Source organism: Mobula hypostoma, chromosome 15 (genome assembly GCF_963921235.1).
Source record: "Mobula hypostoma chromosome 15, sMobHyp1.1, whole genome shotgun sequence".
Taxonomy (NCBI): domain Eukaryota; kingdom Metazoa; phylum Chordata; class Chondrichthyes; order Myliobatiformes; family Myliobatidae; genus Mobula; species Mobula hypostoma.
Window position 1 is genome coordinate 70,063,813 of NC_086111.1, and position 23,336 is coordinate 70,087,148.

General features: G+C 46.2%; 1 protein-coding gene across 4 annotated transcripts in view; it reads right to left on the reverse strand.

Moving 5' to 3' along the window:
- Positions 1-23,336, reverse strand: part of LOC134356953 (plexin-A1-like) — a 462,148-nt gene that overhangs the window by 248,246 nt on the left and 190,566 nt on the right. For all 4 annotated transcript variants that reach the window (XM_063068230.1, XM_063068229.1, XM_063068231.1 and 1 more), the window contains exon 4: positions 2,887-3,027. In XM_063068230.1, the coding sequence (XP_062924300.1) occupies positions 2,887-3,027 (141 nt within the window). The remainder of the gene's footprint in view (positions 1-2,886; positions 3,028-23,336) is intronic.

Sequence of the window (23,336 nt, forward strand, 5' to 3'; positions counted from 1 at the left end):
ATAGAGGTTTATAAGATTATGATGGGCATTGATAGAGTGGGCAGGGAGTATTTTTTCCCCAGGGTAGAAATGTCTAATACCAGAAGGCATGCACTGAAGGAGAGAGGGAGCAGGTTGTGAGGGCCAAGTTCTGTCCTCAGAAAGTGGTGGCTGCCTGGTATGGCGGTAGAAACAAATACATTAGAGGCTTTTAAGAGATGTTTGGACAGGCACATGAATATGAAGAAGATGGAGGGATATACACATTGCGTAGGTAGGACAAATTAGGTTTGGGGGATTTTTGATTTACTTTGTAGCTGGTTCGGCACAATATTGTGGGCCAAAGAGCTTGTCTGTGTTCTAATTTCTTAAGGACAGGGCTGAGGCTGCACCTGGACAGGTACATGGATAGGAACGATTTAGAGGGAAATGCGTTAACAATGCCCCGCTGACCCTCTTTCGCAACGTTTATTTATTTATTTATTTGGTTAGTTTTGTGATTTTTATGCATTGCACTATACTGCTACCACAAAACAACTCATTTCACAACGTACGTCAGTGATGACAATAATCTGATAACGATTCTGATTCTGAGCTACAAGACTCAAGGACAGCTTCTATCCCGTCGTTATCAGATTCTTGGACAGACTTGTGCAATAAAATTGACTTTTGGCATCACAATCTACCTCGATATGATCTTGTACTTTATCATTTACCTGCACTGCACTTTTTCAGTAGCTTTGACACTTTATTGTTATTGTTTTACCTCATTTTAGCTCCAGGGCTCCCAAACTGGGATCTGTGAACTCCTCGGTTAATGGTAGGGACCATGGCATGAAAAGGCGGGAACCCCTGCTCTGGCCTCAATGCTCTGTGTAATGAACAGCGGGCAAGACAAGCTTTTCACTGTATCTTGGTACAAAAACAAACAATACCTGCACAAATTCAGCTCAGAACCACCAGAGAGGTACTAAAGCACAACACTTGATACTAAGATAGGTGGAGTTGTGGATAATGAAGTAGGTTTTCAAAGCTTGCAGGGAGATTGAGGCCATTTAGAAGAGTGGGCTGAAAGATGGCAGATGGAGTTTAATGCTGATAAATGTGAGGTGCTATATTTTGGTAGGATGAATCAAAAATAGGATTGAGAGGATTCATTTTGTGGGCAGATGTTCGGGATCGCCTGACAGCTCCATGGCTAAACGCAGGATGAAGTGGACAGGGGTGGCACTCTGAGGGAACTGCTGAGTTCAAACTTCAGTCCCTTCGTAATAAATGCCAATGGGACATTTGCTTCTTTGACCACTCGTTGGACCTGCCTGCTAACTTTCTGTGGTTCACGCTTCAGAACACGCCGATCCCCTCAGGGAGTGACCAGTGAAGGTTGACCAGAGAGGAGTGACCAGAAGGAGGTGACTAGCCAAGAGTGACCAGAGGCTAGTGACTAGTTGGAGATCGATCAGAGGGGAGTGACCAGGAGGTGACTAGCCAAGAATGACCAGAGGGAGGTGACTAGTGGAGATCGACTGGAGAGAAGTGAGCAGTGCAAGTAGATTCTGGTCAAGATCGCGCCAGCAAACAATGCTTCCTCAGGCAACATCTTCCAGATAGCCACCTTCTTTTCATCTTCAATGTGTTTCTGGAACTGTTAGAGCCTGCGGTTTACAGTTTGGAGAACGACTGAGTCATCCAGCACTTTGCGATCTCCGAGAGAATTGCAGGAGCTGAGCGGCTTTGAGGCGAAGAAGCTTAGAGGATGGGGTGTGAGCCCACGATCGAATCCATTTCTTGCCGACTAAAGCACTGAGGAAGACTGAAACATTGAGGTAAATGTGGAAGGTGACTGTGTGAACAGTGCCGACTACCTGCCTCGTGCTCTCTGCTGTGACGGATCTCTCGCTCACTGCTGACGGGTAACATGTCTGTGTGTGGCGGCCTATCGCTCGCTGCTCCCGAAGGAAGGCTTCTGCATTCCAGTGGTCCCTCTTTCCCTCGATGCTGGCGGAGGATGTTACCAGAGTTATGGATTGGACTGCGGACTCTTCCAGTTTCATGGTTTTTATATTCTGTGTTTTCACCTGTTCCTTCTTGTTGCCATTTGGCGCACTTTGTTGACTTCTTTTGTGTGGGGAGAGGCGTTGCGTTGATGTTCCTGTTGCCGTTTGAGCGAGTTTTTTTTTTCCCGCAGGGGCTGGGTTGACGATCATCCTGACGTTCTTGTTGCTGCTTGGCGCAATTTGTTAGTTTTGTGTGTGTAGTTTAATGTTCCTGTTTGCATAATTTGTTTTTCTGCGCTGGGGGCAGGGGCTTGATGTTGCTGTTTGTGCGATTTGTTTCTTTTTGTGCAGTGGGGGGGGCGGGTTGGAGTTGGGTATTTTTCTTTGAACAACTACCATGTTTTCTTTGTTCCGTGGCTATCTGGAGAAGAGGAACCTCAAAGTTGTATACTGCATACATACATCGATAGTAAATGAACCTTTGAACCTTTGAATGACCTGTGGGGTGTGACTGGTGAAGAGGGCCAGAGTGAAGTGACCAGTGGAAATTTGACCTGCAAAGACTGACCAGCAGGGACCAACTGGCACGAGACCGATCAATGGAAGTGACCAGGGAAGTGGAGAGAGTTCGGAGGGATGTGACGGCGGAGAGTGACCAGAGACAGCCCAGTGGAGTTGGAATGACCAGCAGTTGCTTCTATTAATGTTGGCATCTGACATCAGTGCGCTGGTCACCGGGTTCCCCACCATACACCCCACTAACTCTGAGATGGTGTAGTCACCGCACAACTCAGGGGCTCCAATCCACCCATTCCTTTTGGAAATCCAGATTACTAAACAAATCAAAATTTAAACCTTCCCATGCCTCTGGGTTACCCTGCCCCTCCCCCTTTTGCCCAGTGTTACTTACCCGCTTGTCAGTCATTGCGTAGATGTACTGGTAATCGGGACTGAAGACCAGGTCACGGAGTATGGGGCTTCCCTCGGCGATGGTCACGTTCTCATATAGCAACGGACCTCCGGAACCGGGGCCAACAGAATCAACCAAGACCTGCAGGGAAATCACAGGGGGGGCTGCATTAGTGGAAATCGAGAATAATGTGGGGCAGTGCCAGGTGCCAGTCACAGAGTCACACAGCATGGAAACAGGACGTTTCGCCCAAATGCTCCTCCTGAACCGAAAGGGGGGAGAGAGCCAGTATAAAGAGGTGGGGAGAAGGTCATCTCTCTGATCACACCCTCCACCTTTTGGCTCTGAAACGCCAGTCGTCCATTTCCCTCCACAAATGCTGCCTGACCTGCTGAGTTCTTCCAGTGTCTTACTTGTTCTTCCTTCTGGGATCGTAGAATTGTCTGGTTTCACAATGCACGAAGCAATGAGTTCAGCCCTCAGCATAAAGCCCCACAACACAAGAGATGAAAGCTGCTCAGTCAAAGCCCTCCCAACAACTTCAGTTCCCCTGGGTCTATTAACATCTGCATACTCTCCCTGAGAACATGGGTAACATCTGCACATACTTCCTGGGAACACATTAACATCTGCACAGGGTCCCCAGGAGCACATTAACATCTGCACATTGTCCCTGAGAACATGGGTAAAATCTGCACATTCTCCCCGGGAACACATTAACATCTGCATATTGTCCCTGGGGACACGTTAACACCTGCATATTGTCCCTGGGAACACATTAACATCCGCACATTCTCCCTGAGAACACGTTAACATCTGCACATTGTCCCTGAGAACATAGGTAAAATCTGCACATTCTCCCTGGGAACACATTAATATCTGCACATTCTCCCTGAGAACACGTTAACATCTGCACATTCTTCCTGGGAACACACTAACATCTGCACATTGTCCCTGGGGACACATTAACATCTGCACATTCACCCTGAGAACACGTTAATATCTATATTTTCCTAAGACCACGTTACAATCTTCACAGTCTCCATGGGAACACTACTAAAATGGTTAAATTAAAAGTGATTTCCACGGCAGAGTCCCTCTGAGTGTGTTCCCCTAAGGAAATGCATCAATACTTGCAGAGACCCCCGTAAGCAGAAACATCTGTACAAATCCCCCAAGAGAAAATTTCCATCTGCGTAGATGTATGAATATCCACCTCTGCCACACTGAAGGTGTGCACATACATCTGCACACAGCCCTCCACTCCCCCAGCCGTTATATGTGTTCACAGCTACACACACTCGTAGTGCATGCGCTATCACACCTGCGTGGAGACCCCAGGCGCATGCATTCACGTCGGCACCGAGAGTCACCCCGTACAGAAACCGTTCTGAGCTCCCGAGTCGCGTGAACACGAGGCGAATCCGGAGCGGAACAAGGGAACTAATTAAATCCTAAGTGGCCTCAATAAAATTAAAACCAAAGGACCAAATAATAAAGATGGATTGAAAGGGAATCGCCAAAATCTACATCCTCAAGCTAGTTTTGATTGAATTACATAATCCATTTATGATCATTAAATCAACTTAAGAGTCTGTATAACAGGGTAGAACGTGACTTGTTTCAGGGTGAGTTAGAAAAATCAATTGGACATTTTTCACTAGACCGACTGCCAACTGCAGAACACTTAGTTCCAATTTTTCAATTGAATGACAGCATTACACTGGGTTACAATTGGTTACAATTTAATCCACAATAATCTCAAATGTTATCTAAGTGCCCGTGCATTAGGCCTCCCCGGTCATGGTTCATTCACCACCACCAGCCATTGCTCGGGGGGGTCCACCGCCATACTGACCGCTGGGTGGACTGCGTAGCTGTGTAGGTGGACTCGTGTCATGTGGCCGATGCAATTCCCAATTCCCAGAAAACGGGAAAGCCTATAAAAACTGGTCGATACAGCCCAGATCATCACACGCAAGCACAGCTACAAGGAGCACTGCCACAAGACACAGGAGCAGAATGCGGCCATTCGGCCCATCAAGTCTACTCCGCCATTCCACCACGGTTGATTTATTATCCCTCTCATCTGTACACCTGCTTGTTAAATCAAATATCTAATCAGCTAATCACATGGCAGCAACTTGATGCATAAAAGCATGCAGACATGGGCAAGAGGTTCAGTTGTTGTTCAGACCAAACATCAGAATGGGCACGGATGCGGTCTAAGCGATTTTTGACCATGGAATGATTGTTGGTGCCAGACAGGATGGTTTGAGTATCTCAGAAACTGCTGATCTCCTGGGATTTTCACGCTCAACACTCTCTAGAGTTTACAGAGAAACATCCAGTGAGTGGCAGTTCTGTGGGTAGAAACGCCCTGTTAATGAGAGGTCGGAGGAGAATGGTCAGACTGATTCCAGCTGGCAGGAAGGCGACAGTAACTCAAATAACCAGACGTTACAACAGTGGCGTGCAGGAGAACATTTCTGAATGCAGAACACGTTGAACCTTGATGTGGATGGGCTACAGCAGCAGAAGACCACGAACATACACTCAGAGGCTGATTTATTAGGTACTGGGGGTACGGAATAAAATTGACTCTGTGTATGTTGTGTGTATCTTTCTCCCCTTCACTCAGATGTCGGTTTAACATTTAATTTGAGACTGGCACACTGTGGCACCCCTTCTTCCGTTAATGGGACCCAGATTCGACCAGAGGCTTCCATACATTAATCTCTGTGGAGCACAGAGTAACAGCCGTCAAATTCAGAATTGGGAGCATCACCATTAAACCACAAACTGACACAGCTAAAGGCATTTTCTCAATCCATATGCAAATGTACCCTCATTAAAAATTTGCTGTAAAGTCACCCTCAGGCTAAGACAGCTCCTTGACACACAGAGCTTACTTGTTTTTAGAATGGCTCATCCGTTCGTTCTCACACCACTAGCTTCTAGGCTGCGTTGCCATGGATACCACAGGCCCTCTTGCAAAATGGCCATTCCTCACAAGAAGGCTGAGTGAGAGCAGCAGGATATTTGGGAATGGTAGGCCCCACGGCCATCTCTGCCCGGTTAATTGCATTGGGAGCAAGACTTAGACCATAAGACCATAAGATATAGGAGCAGAAGTAGGCCATTCGGCCCATCGACTCTGCTCCGCCATTCAATCATGGGCTGATCCAATTCTTTCAGTCATCCCCACTCCCCTGCCTTCACCCCATACCCTTTGATGCCCTGGCTAACCAAGAACCTATCTATTTCTGCCTTAAATATACCTAATGACTAGGCCTCCACAGCTGCCCGTGGCAACAAATTCCACAAATTTACCACCCTCTGACTAAAGTAATTTCTCCATATCTCAGATCTAAAAGGACGTCCTTCAATCCTGAAGTCCTGCCCTCTTGTCCTAGAATCCCCTACCATGGGAATTAACTTTGCCATATCTAATCTGTTCATGCCTTTTAACATTTGGAATGTTTCTATGAGATCCCCTCTCATTCTCCTGAACTCCAGGGAATACAGCCCAAGAGCTGCCAGATGTTCCTCATATGGTAACCCTTTCATTCCTGGAATCATTCTCGTGAATTTTCTCTGAACCCTCTCCAATGTCAGTATATCCTTTCTAAAATAAGGAGCCCAAAACTGCACACATACTCCAAGTGTGGTCTCACGAGTGCTTTATAGAGCCTCAACATTCACATCCCTGCTTTTATATTCTATACCTCTAGAAATGAAAGCCAACATTGCATTCGCCTTCTTCACCACTGACTCAACCTGGAGGTTAACCTTTAGGGTATGATGCACAAGGACTCTCAAGTCTCTTTGCATCTCTGCATTTTGAATTCTCTCCCCATCTAAATAATAGTCTGCCCGTTTATTTCTTCCACCAAAGTGCATGATCATACACTTTCCAACGTTGTACTTCATTTGCCACTTCTTTGCCCATTCCCCTAAACTATCTAAGTCTCTCTGTTTCCTCAACACTACCCGCTCCTCCACCTATCTTTGTAACATCGGCAAATTTAGCCACAAATCCATTAATACCATAGTCCAAATTATTGACATACATCGTAAAAAGCAGCGGTCCCAACAACGACCCCTGTGGAACTCCACGGGTAACCAGCAGCCAGCCAGAATAGGATCCCTTTATTCCCACTCTCTGTTTTCTGCCGACCAGCCAATGCTCCACCCACACTAGTAACTTCCCTGTAATTCCATGGGCTCTTATCTTGCTAAGCAGCCTCATGTGCAGCACCTTGTCAAAGGCCTTCTGAAAATCCAAGTACACCACATCTACCACATCACCTTTGTCTACCCTGCTTGTAATTTCCTCAAAGAATTGCAGTAGGGTTGTCAAGCAGGATTTTCCTTTCAGGAAACCATGTTGGCTTTGGCCTATCTTGTCATGTGCCTCCAGGTACTCCGTAATCTCATCCCTAACAATCAATTCCGATAACTTCCCAACCACTGATGTCAGGCTAACTTGTCTCAGCTTTAGGGGGAGGATGGACAAACATGGGCTGTTTTCTCCAAAGCATCAGCAGCATCAATGGAAGGGAGTAAATAGTCAACGGTTAGGGCGGTGATGATGGATGCTGCTTTCCTGTGGCAGTGTTCCATGCAGATGTACTTGGCGCCTGTGATGGACTGCGTTGTATTTACCAATGTCTGTAGCCTTTTCTATTCTTGGGCACTGGTTTATCCAATAACAGAACTTGATGCAAAGTTCAAAGTAAATTTTTATCGAAGTACATATATGTCACCACATACAACCCTCAGATTCATTTTCTTGTGGGCATACTCAATAAGTCTATAGAATAATATCCATAACAGAATTCATGAAAGACTGGCCCATCTAGGGCATTCAACCAGAGTGCAGAAGACAACAAACTACAAATGCAAAAATAAACAATAAATATCAAGAATTGAGATGAAGAGTCCTTGAAAGCAAGTCCATTGGTTATGGGAACACTTAAAGTGAAGTTGAATGAAGTTATCCCCTACAGTTAGACAGCCTGATGGTTGAGGGGTAAAAACTGTTCCTGAACCTGATGCTGTGAGTCCTGAAGCTCCTGGACTTTCTTCTTGAAGGCAGCAGTGAGAAGAGAGCATGTCCTGGGTGATGGGGGTCCCTGATGATGGATTCTGCTTTCCTGTGGCAGTGGTTCATATAACCAATATAATAGTTACAGCACGGAAACAGGCCATCTCTGCCCCTCTAGTCCGTGCCAAACTCCGACTCTCACCTAGTCCCACTGACCTGCACTCAGCCCATAACCCTCCATTCCCTTCCTGTCCATATATCTATCCAATTTAACTTTAAATGTCAACATCGAACCTGCCTCAACCACTTCTGCTGTTCAAAAGTGGGGAGGATTTATTCATGATGGACTGGGCCTATCCACTACCCTTTGTAGGATTTTCCCTTCCAGGGAAAATGTTTCCACAGCGGGCTGTGATGCAGCCAGTCGATATACTCTTCACCACACATCTATAGAAGTTTGTCAAAAGTTTTAGATGTCATGCTGAGTCTTTGCAAACTCCTAAGAAAGTAGAGGCACTGCCGTGTTTTCTGCATAATTGCTCTTCCATGCTGCTGGGCCATGACAGGTCTCTGGAATAGTAACACCTAGGAATTAGGGTCTCTGGAATAGTAACACCTAGGAATTTAAAGTTGCTGACCCTCTCCAACTCTGATCCTCTGATGAAGACTGGCTCATGGACCTCTGTCATGCCTTGTTCGTGATGACATTAACATACTGATCACAGGGCAGATCCTCTGATATGTTAATACCAAGGAATATAAAACTACAGACCTTCTCCACCTCTGTTCTCGTGATGAGGACTGGCACGTGGACCTCCAGCTTCTTCACCTGCAGCTGATGATCAGCTCTTTGGTTTTGTTGTCGTTGAGTTGTGGCACCACTCAACTTACGTCCGGCCTCTTTTCTGTGCCTGTGAGGCTGCTGCAGGATTCTCACTAGACCTATGACAGTAAACAGGACCAGAACCCATTGGGGGAGCACTGAGGCCCTGTGGAAGCAGCAGAAGAAGTGACCGCACTCACAACACGCTGGAGGAACTCAGCAGGTCGGGCAGCATCCGTGGAAACGATCGGTCGACGTTTCGGGCCGGAACCCTTCGTCAGGACTGTAGAGGGAAGGGGCAGAGGCCCTGTAAAGAAGGTGGGGGGAGGGTGGGAAGGAGAAGGCTGGAAGAAGTGACCGCCCATTCAGGCAGCACCTTCCTCCCCCCCCGTGGAAGCAGAACAGGCGAGCACCCAAATCAGGCAGAACCTGGTGGAGGGGCCGACGGTCCCCACAACGGCCCTCGGGATGACTGATGAAGCCAAGGTCACCCTCCCTCCTGAGGGACGACTCCTGTGGTCCCCCGAAAGTGTTAATGAGGCAGCCGAGTGGGAAACGAGGGCACAGAGGAGGCGAAGTTCCAGTAAACCGGCTGCAAGGATCTCTGCCTATTCCTGACAAGCCGGGGAATAAATTCTCTGCTCCGCTCACAAACTGTGGGATTGCTTTCAACTCTTATCGGGAAGATTGATTAGCTGCCTCTGCCTGTCAGGATCACCTCCAGCAGGTTAGTGTAGTGACAGACTTCAAAGCTGTTGTCTTATCTGTGAGGAACAGACACAGACACGGCTCGCAATTAACTCTTTACATCTTGTGGCAGCTTTCCAAGGGTAAAAGCATTTAAGGGTTTACAATGGCCAATTAACATGGCCAATTACCAGAAGAAAGCCATGACGGAGGCTGGAAGATTAAAGAAGCACTTGCATTTATGTGGTGCATCCCTCGACAGAGAACATTGCAGCTCATCAAAAGCACAAGAAATTCAGCAGATGTTGGAGCACAACAAGCTGCAGGAATTCAGCAGATCAGGCAGCATCTTTTTATAGGCATCTGTTAGTCTCATGAGAGCATGGATTTGCGCCTTGAAAGGTTGTATGGAAGACCGGCAGTTGCCCATGCTGCAAGTCTCCCCTCTCCACGACACCGATGTTGTCCAAGGGAAGGGCACTAGGGCCGAAACAGCTTAGCACCGGTGTCGTCGCAGAGCAAAGTGTGGTTAAGTGGACAAAGCACACTGACTCAGCTGAGGCTCGAACTAGCGACCTTCAGATCACTAGACCGATGCCTTAACCACTTGGCCACGCGCCAACAGGCAGCACCTATAGAGGGGAATAAAACAGTTGGCGTTTCTGGCCAGGCCCCTTCATCAGGCATCACATTATCTATCTGGAATTGCCCCGAATTCAGGAGGTAGTTGACTGCTGTGGCTGCAGAGTTTTCTGGTGTTGGGTGACTGGGTGGGGATGGCAGATTTTAAACGTGAGCATAGAACTTACAGTGCAGAAACAGGCCATTCGGCCCAGTGTCTTTGCCAGCCATGACATCAATTCTAACTCATCCCACCTCCACAGGGAGACACGGTAGTGTAGTGGTTAGCACAGCGCTTTACAGTACCACCCTCTGCAACTTTTTCCAATCCTGTGCAGTGACACCTCCATGCCAGACAATGGTGCAACCTGTTAGAATGCGCTCTGTAGAAATTTGCTGAGGTCTTTGGTGGTGGAAGCCTGAAATCTCGCACCACGAGGTTCAAGAACACAGGAGATTCTGCAGATGTTGGAAGTCTTGAGCAACACATGCTGAATGCTGGAGGAACTCAGCAGGTCAGGCAGTAACTCTGGAGAGGAATAAACAGTCGCCATTTCGGGCAGAGACCCTTCATCAGAGCTAAGAACAGATGGTTCTGGAACCAACTAGCAAAACCCTAATCACTAAATCAGCTTAGCAACATATTACCGCATTGATCACTTTACACTGTAACAGACGTTGTTGCTTTTATCTAATCACGTTCTTTCTTACTCAAAGTTTAAGTTCAAATTTTCTTCTGTTGGGTGTGAGATTTTTTTTAAATGGGTTCCATGGTGTTCCTTTGATTCCTGGCTGCCTACGGGGGAGCGAATGTCAAAACTGTACACTGTATACACAACTTGATAATAAATGTACCTTGAAACTTCCTGTCGTTCAACCATAGACATGTATACCGCCAAATGAGACAATGTTCCTTCCTCCAGACTAGAGGTTCCCACCCTAGGGTCCACAGACCCCTCAGTAATGGTTAATATTACCACAAATAAATTAACAAATAATAAGGCGAATATACGATACAAGTAAAAAAGTAAACAATATAGCGTTACTGGCGCTTCCTACATGATGAGACCTGGGTGGTGGCAAGGAGTTCAGCGGTTTCATGGCCTGGGGGAAGAAGCTGTTTCCCCATCCTGACACTCCTTGTCCTAATGCTATATAATTTTGTGTAATTTATGTTTTTCTTGTGAACATTGAGTCTTCGATGCTCTGTGCCTGTGATACCTCTGTAAGTCAGTTTTTCGTTGCACCTGTGCACGTGTGTACTGTACATACATGCACAAACTCGACTACGACTTTGAAATGAGGGCAACTGTCTTCATGGAGTCTTCAGAATTCTCTACCCTGGACTACTGCGGAGACTCGGTTGTTGAGGTGATCCAAAATGGAGACCAACAGATCTCTAAGTATTGAAGGAATGTGGGAACAAGGCATGAAACTGAAACTGAGACTGAAGGCTCTTCACGATCTCAATGGGATAGGCCCAAAGGGTCAGGTGACCTATTTCAAATGGCCAGTCAACACAGCCAGAAAAACTGCGACAATAATTGGAGTTACATAAAAAGTGGAACAGTACAGCACAGGAACAGGCCCTTCGGCCTACAACCAGGTGTCAAAACTAATCAAGGTAATGATATCCAATTGCAGTAATCCCTTCTGCCAACACATGGTCTATATCTCTCCGTCTCTGTGATCTACATTTCGGTGGGGTGTTTTTGGGTTGATTGTGCGGTCTGGTACTTTGCTGTCTCCAAAGGTGTTCTGTGAGGCATGCGGCCTTGAAGCCAAGGAGCCTGGAGACAGGGCACAACCCAATGTCCGACTCCATTTCTCGCCAATTAAAGCCCAGGAAAATTAAAAATCATCAAGGCATGGGGTATTCAGCACCTTCTCAGTGCTGCCAGAGGAAGGCGTCTGCGTGTGACGGTCTACCTCTCTCTCTCTCTCTCACCCCCTCACTCTCTGCTCCTGAAGGAAGGTGCCTGCGTTTGGAGGGTCTCTCTTTCCCCCAGTGCTGTCGGAGGATGGTACCAGAGTTCTGGGTCTTGGGGAAGGTTTAGTTGACACGGTTCACGTTATGATGTGGTTCTGGTTTCTGGTTACTCCTTTTTTGTTGCTATTTTGGGCGATTTTGAATCAGGGCGTCTTTCAGACAACAAACACTGAGCTGAACTAAATATGCCTGGACTCCTTCAATTTTGAGTTTTATATTCTGTGTTTTGCACTTATTTTTTTGTTGCCATTTGCACGATTTTCCTGTGGGCATACTCAATAAACCTCTAGAATAGTAACCATAACAAAATCAATATAAGACCCCCACCCCCAACCAGAGCGCAGAAGGCAACAAACGGCGCAAATACAAAAAGAAGAAACCATAAATAAATAAGCAATAACTATCGAGAACATGAGATGAAGAGTCCTCGAAAGTGAGTCCACTGGTGTGGGACAAGTGAAGTTGAGTGAAGAAGCTGTGTGTCGTTGAGGTAATAAGCAATCAACGTGTTAAGTTATTGGTTTAACTGCACTGATCTGAGCAGGGTTCATCTTGTTTCTGAGGATACTCCTTTCCCATTGATCAAGGAAGGGCAGGACAATGAGGCCGAAACCAGACGCAATTCAAAGGAAGTGCACTTGCTGGCATTCCACGTTCTTCTCCCCTGCTGGGTCACATCACACAGTTTATGTTCCAGTTCAGTGTTCGACCTGCCAAAGCGAGCATTCGAAACAGCCTCATTTGATGAGACCTCTGCACGACAGCACCCAGCAGCATTCACCTGGGGGCCGATCAGTGATAACATCCGGCAAAGCTCACCGTCCGGCAGGGCAGTCCAACCCGCCACCCTCAGTTTTCTATGGCATCAGAGTCATAGAGCAACAGAGTGCAGCTACAGGCCCTTCGGCCCAACCAATCCTGACTGACCCCAGCTCGTTCCAATTTCATGTATTTGGCCCCCATCCATCATGATCTCACAATCTATCTCGTAATAGAGTCATAGAAAAGTGCAGCACAGAAATAAGCCCTTCAGTCCATCTAGACCATGCCTAAACTATTTAAGCAGCCTGCTCATGGACCAATTCCCTCCATACCCCTACCATCCGTGTACCTATCCCTTAAATGCTGAGGTCAAGCTCGCATGCACCACTTACACTGGCAGCTTGTTCCACACTCTCACCACCCTCTGAGAGAAGATGTTTCCCCTCATGTTCCCCTTGAACTTTTCACCTTTCACTCTTAACCTGTGACCTCTAGTTGTAGTCCCACCCAACACTAATCCCGCCGAAGGGTTTTGGCCTGAAATGTCGACTGTACCCTTTTCCTAGATGCTGCCTGGCCTGCTGAGTTCCTCCAGCACTTTGTACACCTCTATCAAATCTTTCAAGTTTCTACGTTCAAAGGAATAAAGTCCTAACCTATTCAATCTTCCCATATAACTCAAGTCCTCTAGACCCGGCAACATCCATGTAAATTTTCTCTGTGCTCTCTCAACTTCATTTACATTTTCCCTGTTAGTAAGTAAAGATTGTAATGTTTGTGCACCACACTGCCTAACTGCACTGTGCCTTCTCTGTAACTGAAACACTTTCTTTTGCATTCTGCTATTGTTTTACTTTGTTCTACCTCAATGCACTGTTGTAATGAATTGATCTATAGGAACAGTATTGAAGACAAGTCTTTCACTATATTTTGCTGCGTGCGACAATAATAAACCAATTCTAATTTCAATTTCAAAGCCCTGTTCCTCCATGTACCTATCCAAGTACTTTTCTATTTACCTGCCCCCACTTCTTCAGGCAGCACCTTCCACCTACCCACCTCCCTACATGAAAACGTTGACCCTCAGCTCCATTTAAAATCCTTCCCCTCTCGCCCTAAATCTCTGTCCCCTACCCCCAGGAAAAGACTATTACCACCCACCCTATTTATAGCTCTTGTCGTGGTAGCTATTGGGTTAATGTAGTAGGAGAATTAAGGGTTATGGGGAAGAGGCAGGTGGGTGGAGATGAGTCCATGGTCAGATCAGCCATGATCTTATTGAATGGTGGAGCAGGCTCGATGGGCCAGATGGCCGACTCCTGCTCCAAACACAAAATACTCTGCAGATGCTGGGGTCAAAGCGACACTCACAACACACTGGAGGAACTCAGCAGGTCGGGCAGCATCCGTGGAAAAGATCGGTCGACGTTTCGGGCCGGAACCCTTTGTCAGTCCTGCCCGAAACATCGACCGATCTTTTCCACGGATGCTGCCCGACCTGCTGAGTTCCTCCAGTGTGTTGTGAGTGCCACTCCTGCTCCTATTTATGTCCTTACGTTCTAATCCTGTGCCACTCAGTTAGCCATTCCCACATGGATGGAGTTCACATATCCTACAAAGAGTGTTAAAAATAAACTTCAGTTGAATACCCTACGTGTCTGCTGGCCTCCTGGTCTACTCTCTGCATTATCCCTCAATATCGCACACAACTGCTCTCATAATTGTAAACATTTCTTTAAGATCACCCTCAATTCTCCTGCGCACCAAGGAATAAAAACCCAGCCTGGCCAATCTCTCCCTACAACTCAGGCCCTCTAGTCCCGGCAACGTCCTTGTCAACTTTTCTGCACTCGTTCCAGATTAACCACGTCATTCCTACAACAGGGTGAAAGAGGAACAGGAGTCTTAGTTTCCCCCCACCAGGTTCAGGAACAGTTATTAACCCACAACCATCAGACTCCCGAACCAGCGTGGGTAACTCCACTCCCTTCAACTCTGAACTGATTCCACAACCTGCAGACTCACTTTCAATGACTCTACAACTCAAATTCTCAATATTATTTGTATTTGCACAGTTTGTCTTGTGCACGTTGGTTGTTTGTTAGTTTTTAGTCTGTTTATGTATAAATATTCATAAATTCAGTTGTATTTTTCCCTGTAGATGCCTGCAAGAAAATGAATCACAAGATAGTATATGGTGATATATACAAACTTCAAAATAAGTTTAATTTGAACGTGGAAACCTGTCTACAGCAATCCAAGTGCAGCCTCGCCAGTGAGTTGTACAACTGAAACATAAGGCACTAACTCCAATGCTCCATGATGCTGGTCACCTACCTACAGGAAAGATATCAATAAAATTGAAAGAGCACGGAGAAAATTTGCAAGGATGTTGCTGGGACTTGAGGAACTGAGTTACAGGGAAGGTTAAACAGGTAAGCACTTCATCCCCTGGAGTGTAGGAAAATGAGGGGAGATTTGATAGAGGTATACAAAATCATGAGGGGTATAGATAGGGTCAGGTCAGGTCACTCGGCTGAGTGCTACTGGTACCATGTTAAGCCTGATCTATACTTCTGCGTCAACGCGATGCCATAAGTACCGCGTCGCCGCAAACCCTACGCAAAGCCAGCACGGATCCCTGCGCCAGAGCCTGCGTTGCTGCAACGCGCACCTCTCCCCAAATGTAACCGCACGTCGCGGCAACGCAAAACGCAACAGCTGTGATTGGTCCGCTTGGTAGCATCGCATTTCATCCTACGCTGCAATAGCTTCGCATTGGGCAACTGAAGGGCAGGGAAGGAACCCCGGCTGCAATGCTTTCCATAAAGCTTTACAGACCTCCGAAATTATGGAGGACACATTTCGCCATTACGATAAAAGACGCTCGCTTCTTGTTTACCCCAAGAAAGACTACCATGACCATGAAGCCTTGCACGGGCAGGTGTGTGCGCATGCGTGAATTGCACGAATTGCAGAACGACGCAGACACACTAACACGCAAGTATAAATGCTCACAACGCGTGTAAGTCACTTGCGTAGGTTACGGCGTCGAGTTAACGCAGAAGTATAAATCAGGCTTAACCCAGTACTACCTGTCGCATGGTCCGGTGGTCGGCGACTAAACCGGCTCCCCCACCAGGCTTACCTGGTGAGGAGGGTGGCTAGACACACTGCAGGGTGAAAAACAAGACCGGTCAAAGGGCGGATGAACCCTCTCGTAGGGTCAAAGGCCATCTAGCAAACACGTGCCGTGAAGCGCGGAAAGGGCATCCCTTGCATCGAAGCTTGGTCCGGCCATTCACTGCAACAGAACTTCCCCCCAGCCGTCTTGGACCCCACCATGCCGCTGGATCCGAGAGGGGATGTCGAGAGGGTAGGTCTGGACCTGTGCAACCCCCTACTCACCTAAATCCATTCACGCACACGCTGTTCCTTTCTGAGGAGTGGGGTACCCACTAACTGACTGAAAGGAACCATCATCATCCTATGGGATGGATGGCCAGACAGAGAGAGAGAGAGAGAGAGATAGAGTGGATGCAACAAAACTTCTCCCACTGAAGTGAGGTGGAAATCGAGCTAGAGGTCATAGGTTAAAGGTAAAAGTATTTAAGGGGTAACCTCTTCACTCAGAGCATGGTGTGAGTATGGAACAAGTTCAAAGTGCAAAGTACATTTATTATCAAATTAGGTGTACATTACACAACCTTAAGATTCGTCTTCTTACAGGCAGCCATAAAACAAAGAAACCCAAAAGAACCCATAAAAAAAAGACCATCAAACACCCAACGTGCAGAAGGGAAAAAACAAACCATGCAAACAAAAGGAAGGAAATGGCACTCAGAGCTGAGGTCTACAAAAGAGAGTCCGTCCACAGATACGAAGCCACAGCCTCAGCTCAGCACGGAGCTGAGTAAACGTCGTGGAGCAGTGAGCCGAACTGGCCATTCTCTCTCCTCCAGCCCTGATACCCTGGCATTTTCAATCTGGCCCAGTATTTAAATCGTTCTGCTAACAGAAGTGGTGGATACAGGTTTGATTGCAACGTTTAAACTTGGATAATGACATTGATGGGAGGATTATGAAGGCCTACGGTCAAGGTGCAGACCAGTGGGACCAGGCAGAATAATGGTTCGGCACGGATTAGATTCCTTAACGACTCTATGAAGGCCAGCATGCCAAATTACTTTTTCACCACCCTGGACACCTGGCTCTTATGACAGACGGACTGATCTGCCAGCCTGTGTTGTCCCACCAATGTAGAGGATGCTACACTAGAAGCACCAGATTCAAGAAGTGACGACAAAGGATTCACAGCTGAAGAACTGCCTCACCTGAGGCCCCTGGATCGAGGCGAGGGAGAGGAGTACAGGTTTAGAGGGATATGGGGCAAACCCAGGCATGTGGGATTAGCTTAGATGTGCATCTTCGTCAGCTTGGACCAGTTAGGCCCGTTGCCCTGTTGTGACTCGGTAGAAAGCCATGCACCACCCCCAGAAAGTGTGATTCTCACACAATGAGCAACAGCACATTCACAAAGTCATAAAAGTTTTTTTAAAAACTTGTGTCGAGCCACAAAGCCCACTTTATTAAAATTTAATTTGCTGCCTCATTACTGCTTGCTCAGTAATTAACCTCCACGCCGGGAGGCAGTGGAAGAGAATTTTTAATAAAATGTTGACATAATTATCAAGAGCACACAATTTTTTTGTGTATAAAACAAATTGGTTTAATATAATATTGATTGAGAGGAGCAATTGGCCAATGGTGCCTTGGCCTAGAAGGCCGCTTTAAAGCCTTGGTGTGTAGTTATGGAAGAGTAGGGGGAGCTTAGAGGATGCCTATGACAGCCATGGAAGGAAAGAGCAAATCAGATTCCCACCACAACTCCACAACCCAAAGCATTTAAATTCAGAAGAGTTTAATACTGTTGTTGGCCCATGACGTGATTCACAGTGCTTTATCAGCGTGTACACTGCCTCCCTGGGGTAATACACCACGAGGATTTCTTTTTGTGCCTCTTATCTCCAACTACTGATTTTCACCATCTGCTTCTAATTTCTTTCACATATTAATAAAATACGTACACATGGCCTTGCATCAGTTTCCACATTTTAACAGGGAAATTAGTGAGATGGAGTAGCACTGAGGCTTGTAAATCCAAGGTATTCCCGCACTGCACTGTGTTGTAAACAAGTGTTGGGAGTCGATAGACCAATCATTAATGCAACAGCAACACAAGGCTATTTCTCTGAGGCATTTCTCTCCCGCCACCTTCCTTCATGTTAATCAGCTCCAAATGATGTTAGACCACAGCAAGAAAAAGTACAGGAAAAAATTACAACAATGAAGCTTAGCGCACTGACCTGCTCAAAGGTTTGATGCCAAGATGTCAAATGACTATTCCATAAGGCCATTAGATATAGGAGCAGGGTTAGGCCAATTGGCCCATTAAGTCTGTTCTGTCATTTCATCATGGCCGATCCAATTTTCCTCTCAGCCCCAATCTCCTGCCTTCCCCCATTCCTCCCCCATATCCCTCATGCCCTGACCAATCAAGAATCTGTCATCCCCTGCCTTAAATATACTGCATGTAGAGACTCGGCCTCCACAGCTGCCTGTGGAAAAGAATTCCACAGATTCACCACACCCTCGCTAAAGAAATTCCTCCTCATCTCCATTCTAAAAGGAATCCCCTCTATTCCGAGGCTGTGTCCTCTGATCTAAGACTTTCCCGCCCTTTGAAAGCATCCTCTCCACATCCACTCTATGAAGGCCTTTCACCATTCAATAGGTCTCAATTAGGTCATCCCTTATTTTTCTGAATTTTGACGAATACAGGCCCAGAGCCATCAAATACTCTTCATATGACAAGCCATTCAATCCTGGAATCGTTTTCGTGAACCTCCTTTGAATCCTCTCCAGTTTTCAGCACATCCTTTCTAAGATAAGGGCCCCAAAACTGCTCACAATACTCTGTGAGGCCTCATCACATCCCTGCTTTTATATTCTAGTCCTCGTATTCCATTCCCTCCAAGATGCTACCTGAGCCACTGAGTTCCACTTTGTATGCTGTCAGTTGTCTTACGATAATGCTCCGAAAACTCAAAGCACTGATTTACAGAGAGAGGTCTCACAGGTGGGACTCATGAGAGGGTAGCAGAATGAGGGATGATCTTTTAGAGGCGTTTAACATAATTTCAGGCATAAATATGGTGAATGCTCACAATATTTTTCCACAAAGTTAGGGAATTAAGAACCAGAATTTTTAATTGTGTTCCGTTCCGGTCACCTCATTATAGGAAGGATCTGGAAGCTTCAGGGAGGGCACAGAGGAGATTTACCAGGATGCTGCCTGGATTAGAGAGGGCACAGAGGAGATTTACCAGGATGCTGCCTGGATTAGAGAGGGTGCCGAGGAGATTTACCAGGATGCTGCCTGGATTAGAGAGCATGTCTTATGAAGGTAGGTTGAGTGAGCTGGGTGTTCCTCTTTGGAGTAGAGTAGGATGAGAAGTAACTTGAGAGAGGTGTACAAGATGATAAAAGTCATAGATGAGTGGACAACCAGAGACTTTTCCCCAGGGTAGACATGGCTGATACAAAGGGGTGTAAATTTAAGGTGATTGTAGGAAATTATAGGAGGGGATGCCAGAGGTTAAGTTTTTCTACACAAAGAGTGGTGAGTATGTAGAATACCCTGCTAGGGGTGGTGGTAGAGACAGATACATTAGGGACATTTGAGGGACACATGGATGAAAGAAAAATGGTGAGTTAGGTAGGAAGGAAGGGTTAGATTGAGTTAGTTAGTAGGTTAAAAAGTCAGGAAAACATTTTGGGCCAAAGGGCCTGTACGTTACTGTACATGTGGTGTATTCTATGTTCCAGAGGGCCTAGGTTTAAGGTAAGAGGGAAAATATTTAATAGGAACAGATGATGTCGGAACTCAACTCCAAACTCCGATCCATCATCTGCGACCCCCACCACACAGGTCATGCTCTCTGCTGCTATAAGAAAGAAGGTATAGGAGCCCCAGAACTCACACCACCAGGTTCAGGAACAGTTTATAGGCATCCGTTAGTCTCATGAGACCATGGATTTGCGCCTTGGAAGGTTTCCAGGACATAGGCCTGGGCAAGGTTTTTTATTAAGATTCAAAAAACTTTATTGTCATTCTAACCGTACATCAGCTCTGCAGAGCAGAATGAGACAGCGTTTCTCAGGGGCAGTGCAATCATAACATAACAAACGCAACACTAAATAATAAACATAACAATAAATAGTAAAACACAACAGCCACATGTCAGTTAAAATCAGTTATAAATGTCCAGTGCAAGTTAAAAGTGTCCAAAGCAGAGTCAGGTAGAGCAGCTATTTAGCAGTCTGACTGCCTGTGGGAGGAAGCTGTTTAGTAGCCTTGTGGTTTTAGTTTTGATGCTCCTGTAACGTTTGCCTGATGGCAGAAGAACAAACAGTTCATGGAGAGGGTGTGAGGGGTCTTTAATGATGCACCGTGTCTTCTGGAGGCATCGACTCTGAAAGAGGTCTTGGACAGAAGGTAGGGAGACCCCAATAACCTTCTCTGCTCCCCTAACCACCCTCTGCAAGGCTTTTTTGTCGACAGCACTGCAGCTGGAGTACCAGGTTGTGATGCAAAAAGTCAGCACAGTCTCAACCACGCCTCTGTAGAATGTAGTTGTATGGAAGACCAGCAGTTGCCCATGCTGCAAGTCTCCCCTCTCCATGACACCGATGTTGTCCAAGGGAAGGGCATTAGGACCCATACAGCTTGGCACTGGTGTCGTCGCAGAGCAATGTGTGGTGAAGTGCAAACTAGTGACCTGCAGATCGCTAGACGAACGCCTTGACCACTTGGCCACACGCTAACAGAATTACAACCCCTCAGGAACAGTTACAACCCCTCAAACATCAGGTTCCTGAACTAAAGGGCATAACCTCACTCACTCCATCACTGAGCTGTTCCCACAACCTATGGACTCACTTTCAAAGACTCTTCATCTCATGTTCTCAATATTTATTGCTTAATTATAATAATAATAATTATTATTATTACTTCTTTCTTTTAGTATTTGCAGAGTTTGCACATGGATTGTCCGCCCCGTTGGGCGAGGTCTACCAATGATTCTACTGTGGTTATTGGATTTATTGAGTGTGCTCACAAGAAAACGAATCTGAGATTTGTATATGGTGACGTACAAGTACTCTGATAAATTACTCTGAGCTTGGTTTAATTGAGCATCTTGTTCAGTGCAGATACCATGAACTTGTCGCTGCGCTTCTTCTACGCTCTATGGTCAAATCTGCAGAAACGCAGAAGGAAGTTCTTGAGGTAGAACTTAGTCCGGAGAAAGGCCACTAGGTTCAACCAAACTGGCAAACCCTAGGGCTCAGGGCAGCAACATTTGATCAAAGTTGGCGATATTTTTAACGGTGAGATTAAGGACAAAAAGATGGTCATTGCAGTTCTCACTGTATGACTGTACAATCAAGTATAATCGTTTATGAAATTACCCTGAGTTGTTTAACCAGGCAGCAATAATTTGGAGTATTATGCCCTTCAGAAACATAGATGAAATTCATTTTTAACAAATCATTTTAACTGCCTGCAAATTGCACCCATTTATCACAGTAGATCCTGTGACTGAATGCAGTTTCTCCTCTGCTTTGACCAGCAGACGTCCAATGTCGCAGTCAGAGCCCGTCCCACCGTCCCAGTACTGACCCGGTTCAATCCCGACCCCGTGCGCAGTCTGTGTGGAGTTTACACACTCTCCCCTGTGACAGCGGGTGCTCCGGATTCCCCCGGGCTGGTCGGTTAACTGGCCCCTTGTGTGTGGACCAGTGGATGAAATCTGGGGGGAGTGGACAGGCAGGAGGGGAGAATAATAGAATGGGTGCGCGAGGGGCCTGCTTCCACTCTGCCAGTTACTTACAGCAGCAAAAGGCCATTCAGCCCTTCCCATCTGCTCGGCCACTCAATTAGATCACAGTGGCTGTACGCCTTTGGAATGTGGGAGGAAACCAGAGCACCCGGAGGAAACCCACACGGTCATGAAAAGAACATACAAACTCCTTACAGACAGAAGTGGAAATCAAACCCCAATCTTACAGCTGGGAATGTAAAGCACTTCACCACCAAGCCACCCACATGCCCACAATAATAAACCTGACTCTGAGCCTCTCTAGTATTTTCTGTTTTGATTTCAAACATTCAGAATGTGGAGGGTTTTTTTTTAAGATTATATCTGATTTTTTTTTATTGCTTCTTTTTCATTCAGTCTGGAAGACTCGACCGTCCAAAGAGGAAGAACAGAAGTCTCCAGGAACGTGGAGCAGCTTGCTGTACCGTTATACTGAACCACACTAATTACCACTGGTGCCTCTCTGGGACTGGGTGGCGGGGACCAAACACTGCATAAATACCATGAGAAGCAAACAAGATTATCTGCAACAAAAGGTCCCACTTCCTGTACTATTATATTACGAGGACTAAAGAGTGTAATTATACTTTGAGAAAACATTTAATTACATTGTTAGTCACCAAGTTTATACATTTCAAGTAAAGTACGCTTGAGTATAGCATTAAAATGCAACTGTACTAACCAACACAAACCCAAACCAGATTCAGATATCTGTCACACGTGCATCGAAAGTGCCATCATGCCCACTAGCCTCCCCAGCATCAAGAGCATCTTCAAAAGACAATGCTTCAAAAAGGCAGCATCCATTATTAAGGACCCCCCCCCGTCACCCAGGACATGCCCTCTTCTCATTGCTACCGTCAGGGAGGAGGTACAGGAGCTCGAAGGCACGCACTCAACATTTCAGGAACAGCTTCTTCCGCTCTGCCATCGGGTTTCTGAACAGACAATGAACCCACCTATAAGCACCTCACTACCTTGGCTTGTTTTTGCACTGCTTATTTAATTTAATTTATTATATATATTTCTTATTATAATTGATAGGCATTTTATGTGTTGTACTGTACTGCTGCCGCAAAAGAGCAAACCTCAGGAAATCAAAATCAGATTTAATATCACCGGCATATGTTGTGAAATTTGTTAACTTTGCAGCAGTAGTACAATGCATTATCTAGTAAATGTAGAGGAAAAAACTGAATTACAGTAATTATATATATGTATATTGAACAGTTAAGTTAGAATAAGCAGTGCAAAAATAAACAGAAATAAATTTTAGGAAGAAGTGAGGTAGCATTCATTGGGTTCGATGTCCATTTAGAAATCAGATGGCAGAGGGGAGGAAGCTGTTCCTGAATCACTGAAGTTCAGTATGTCAGTGATATTAAACCCAATTCTGATTCTGATATACAGTGAAATGTGTTGTTTGCGTTAACAACCAACACAACCTGAGGATGTGCTGGGGGCAGGCCACGGGTGTCACCACACATTCCGGCACCCGCAATGTTGGGCAGAACATGAACCGCAATAACAGAACACAACAGCAGGAGGCTAAGTAGCTGCACTTCACAGCGAGGA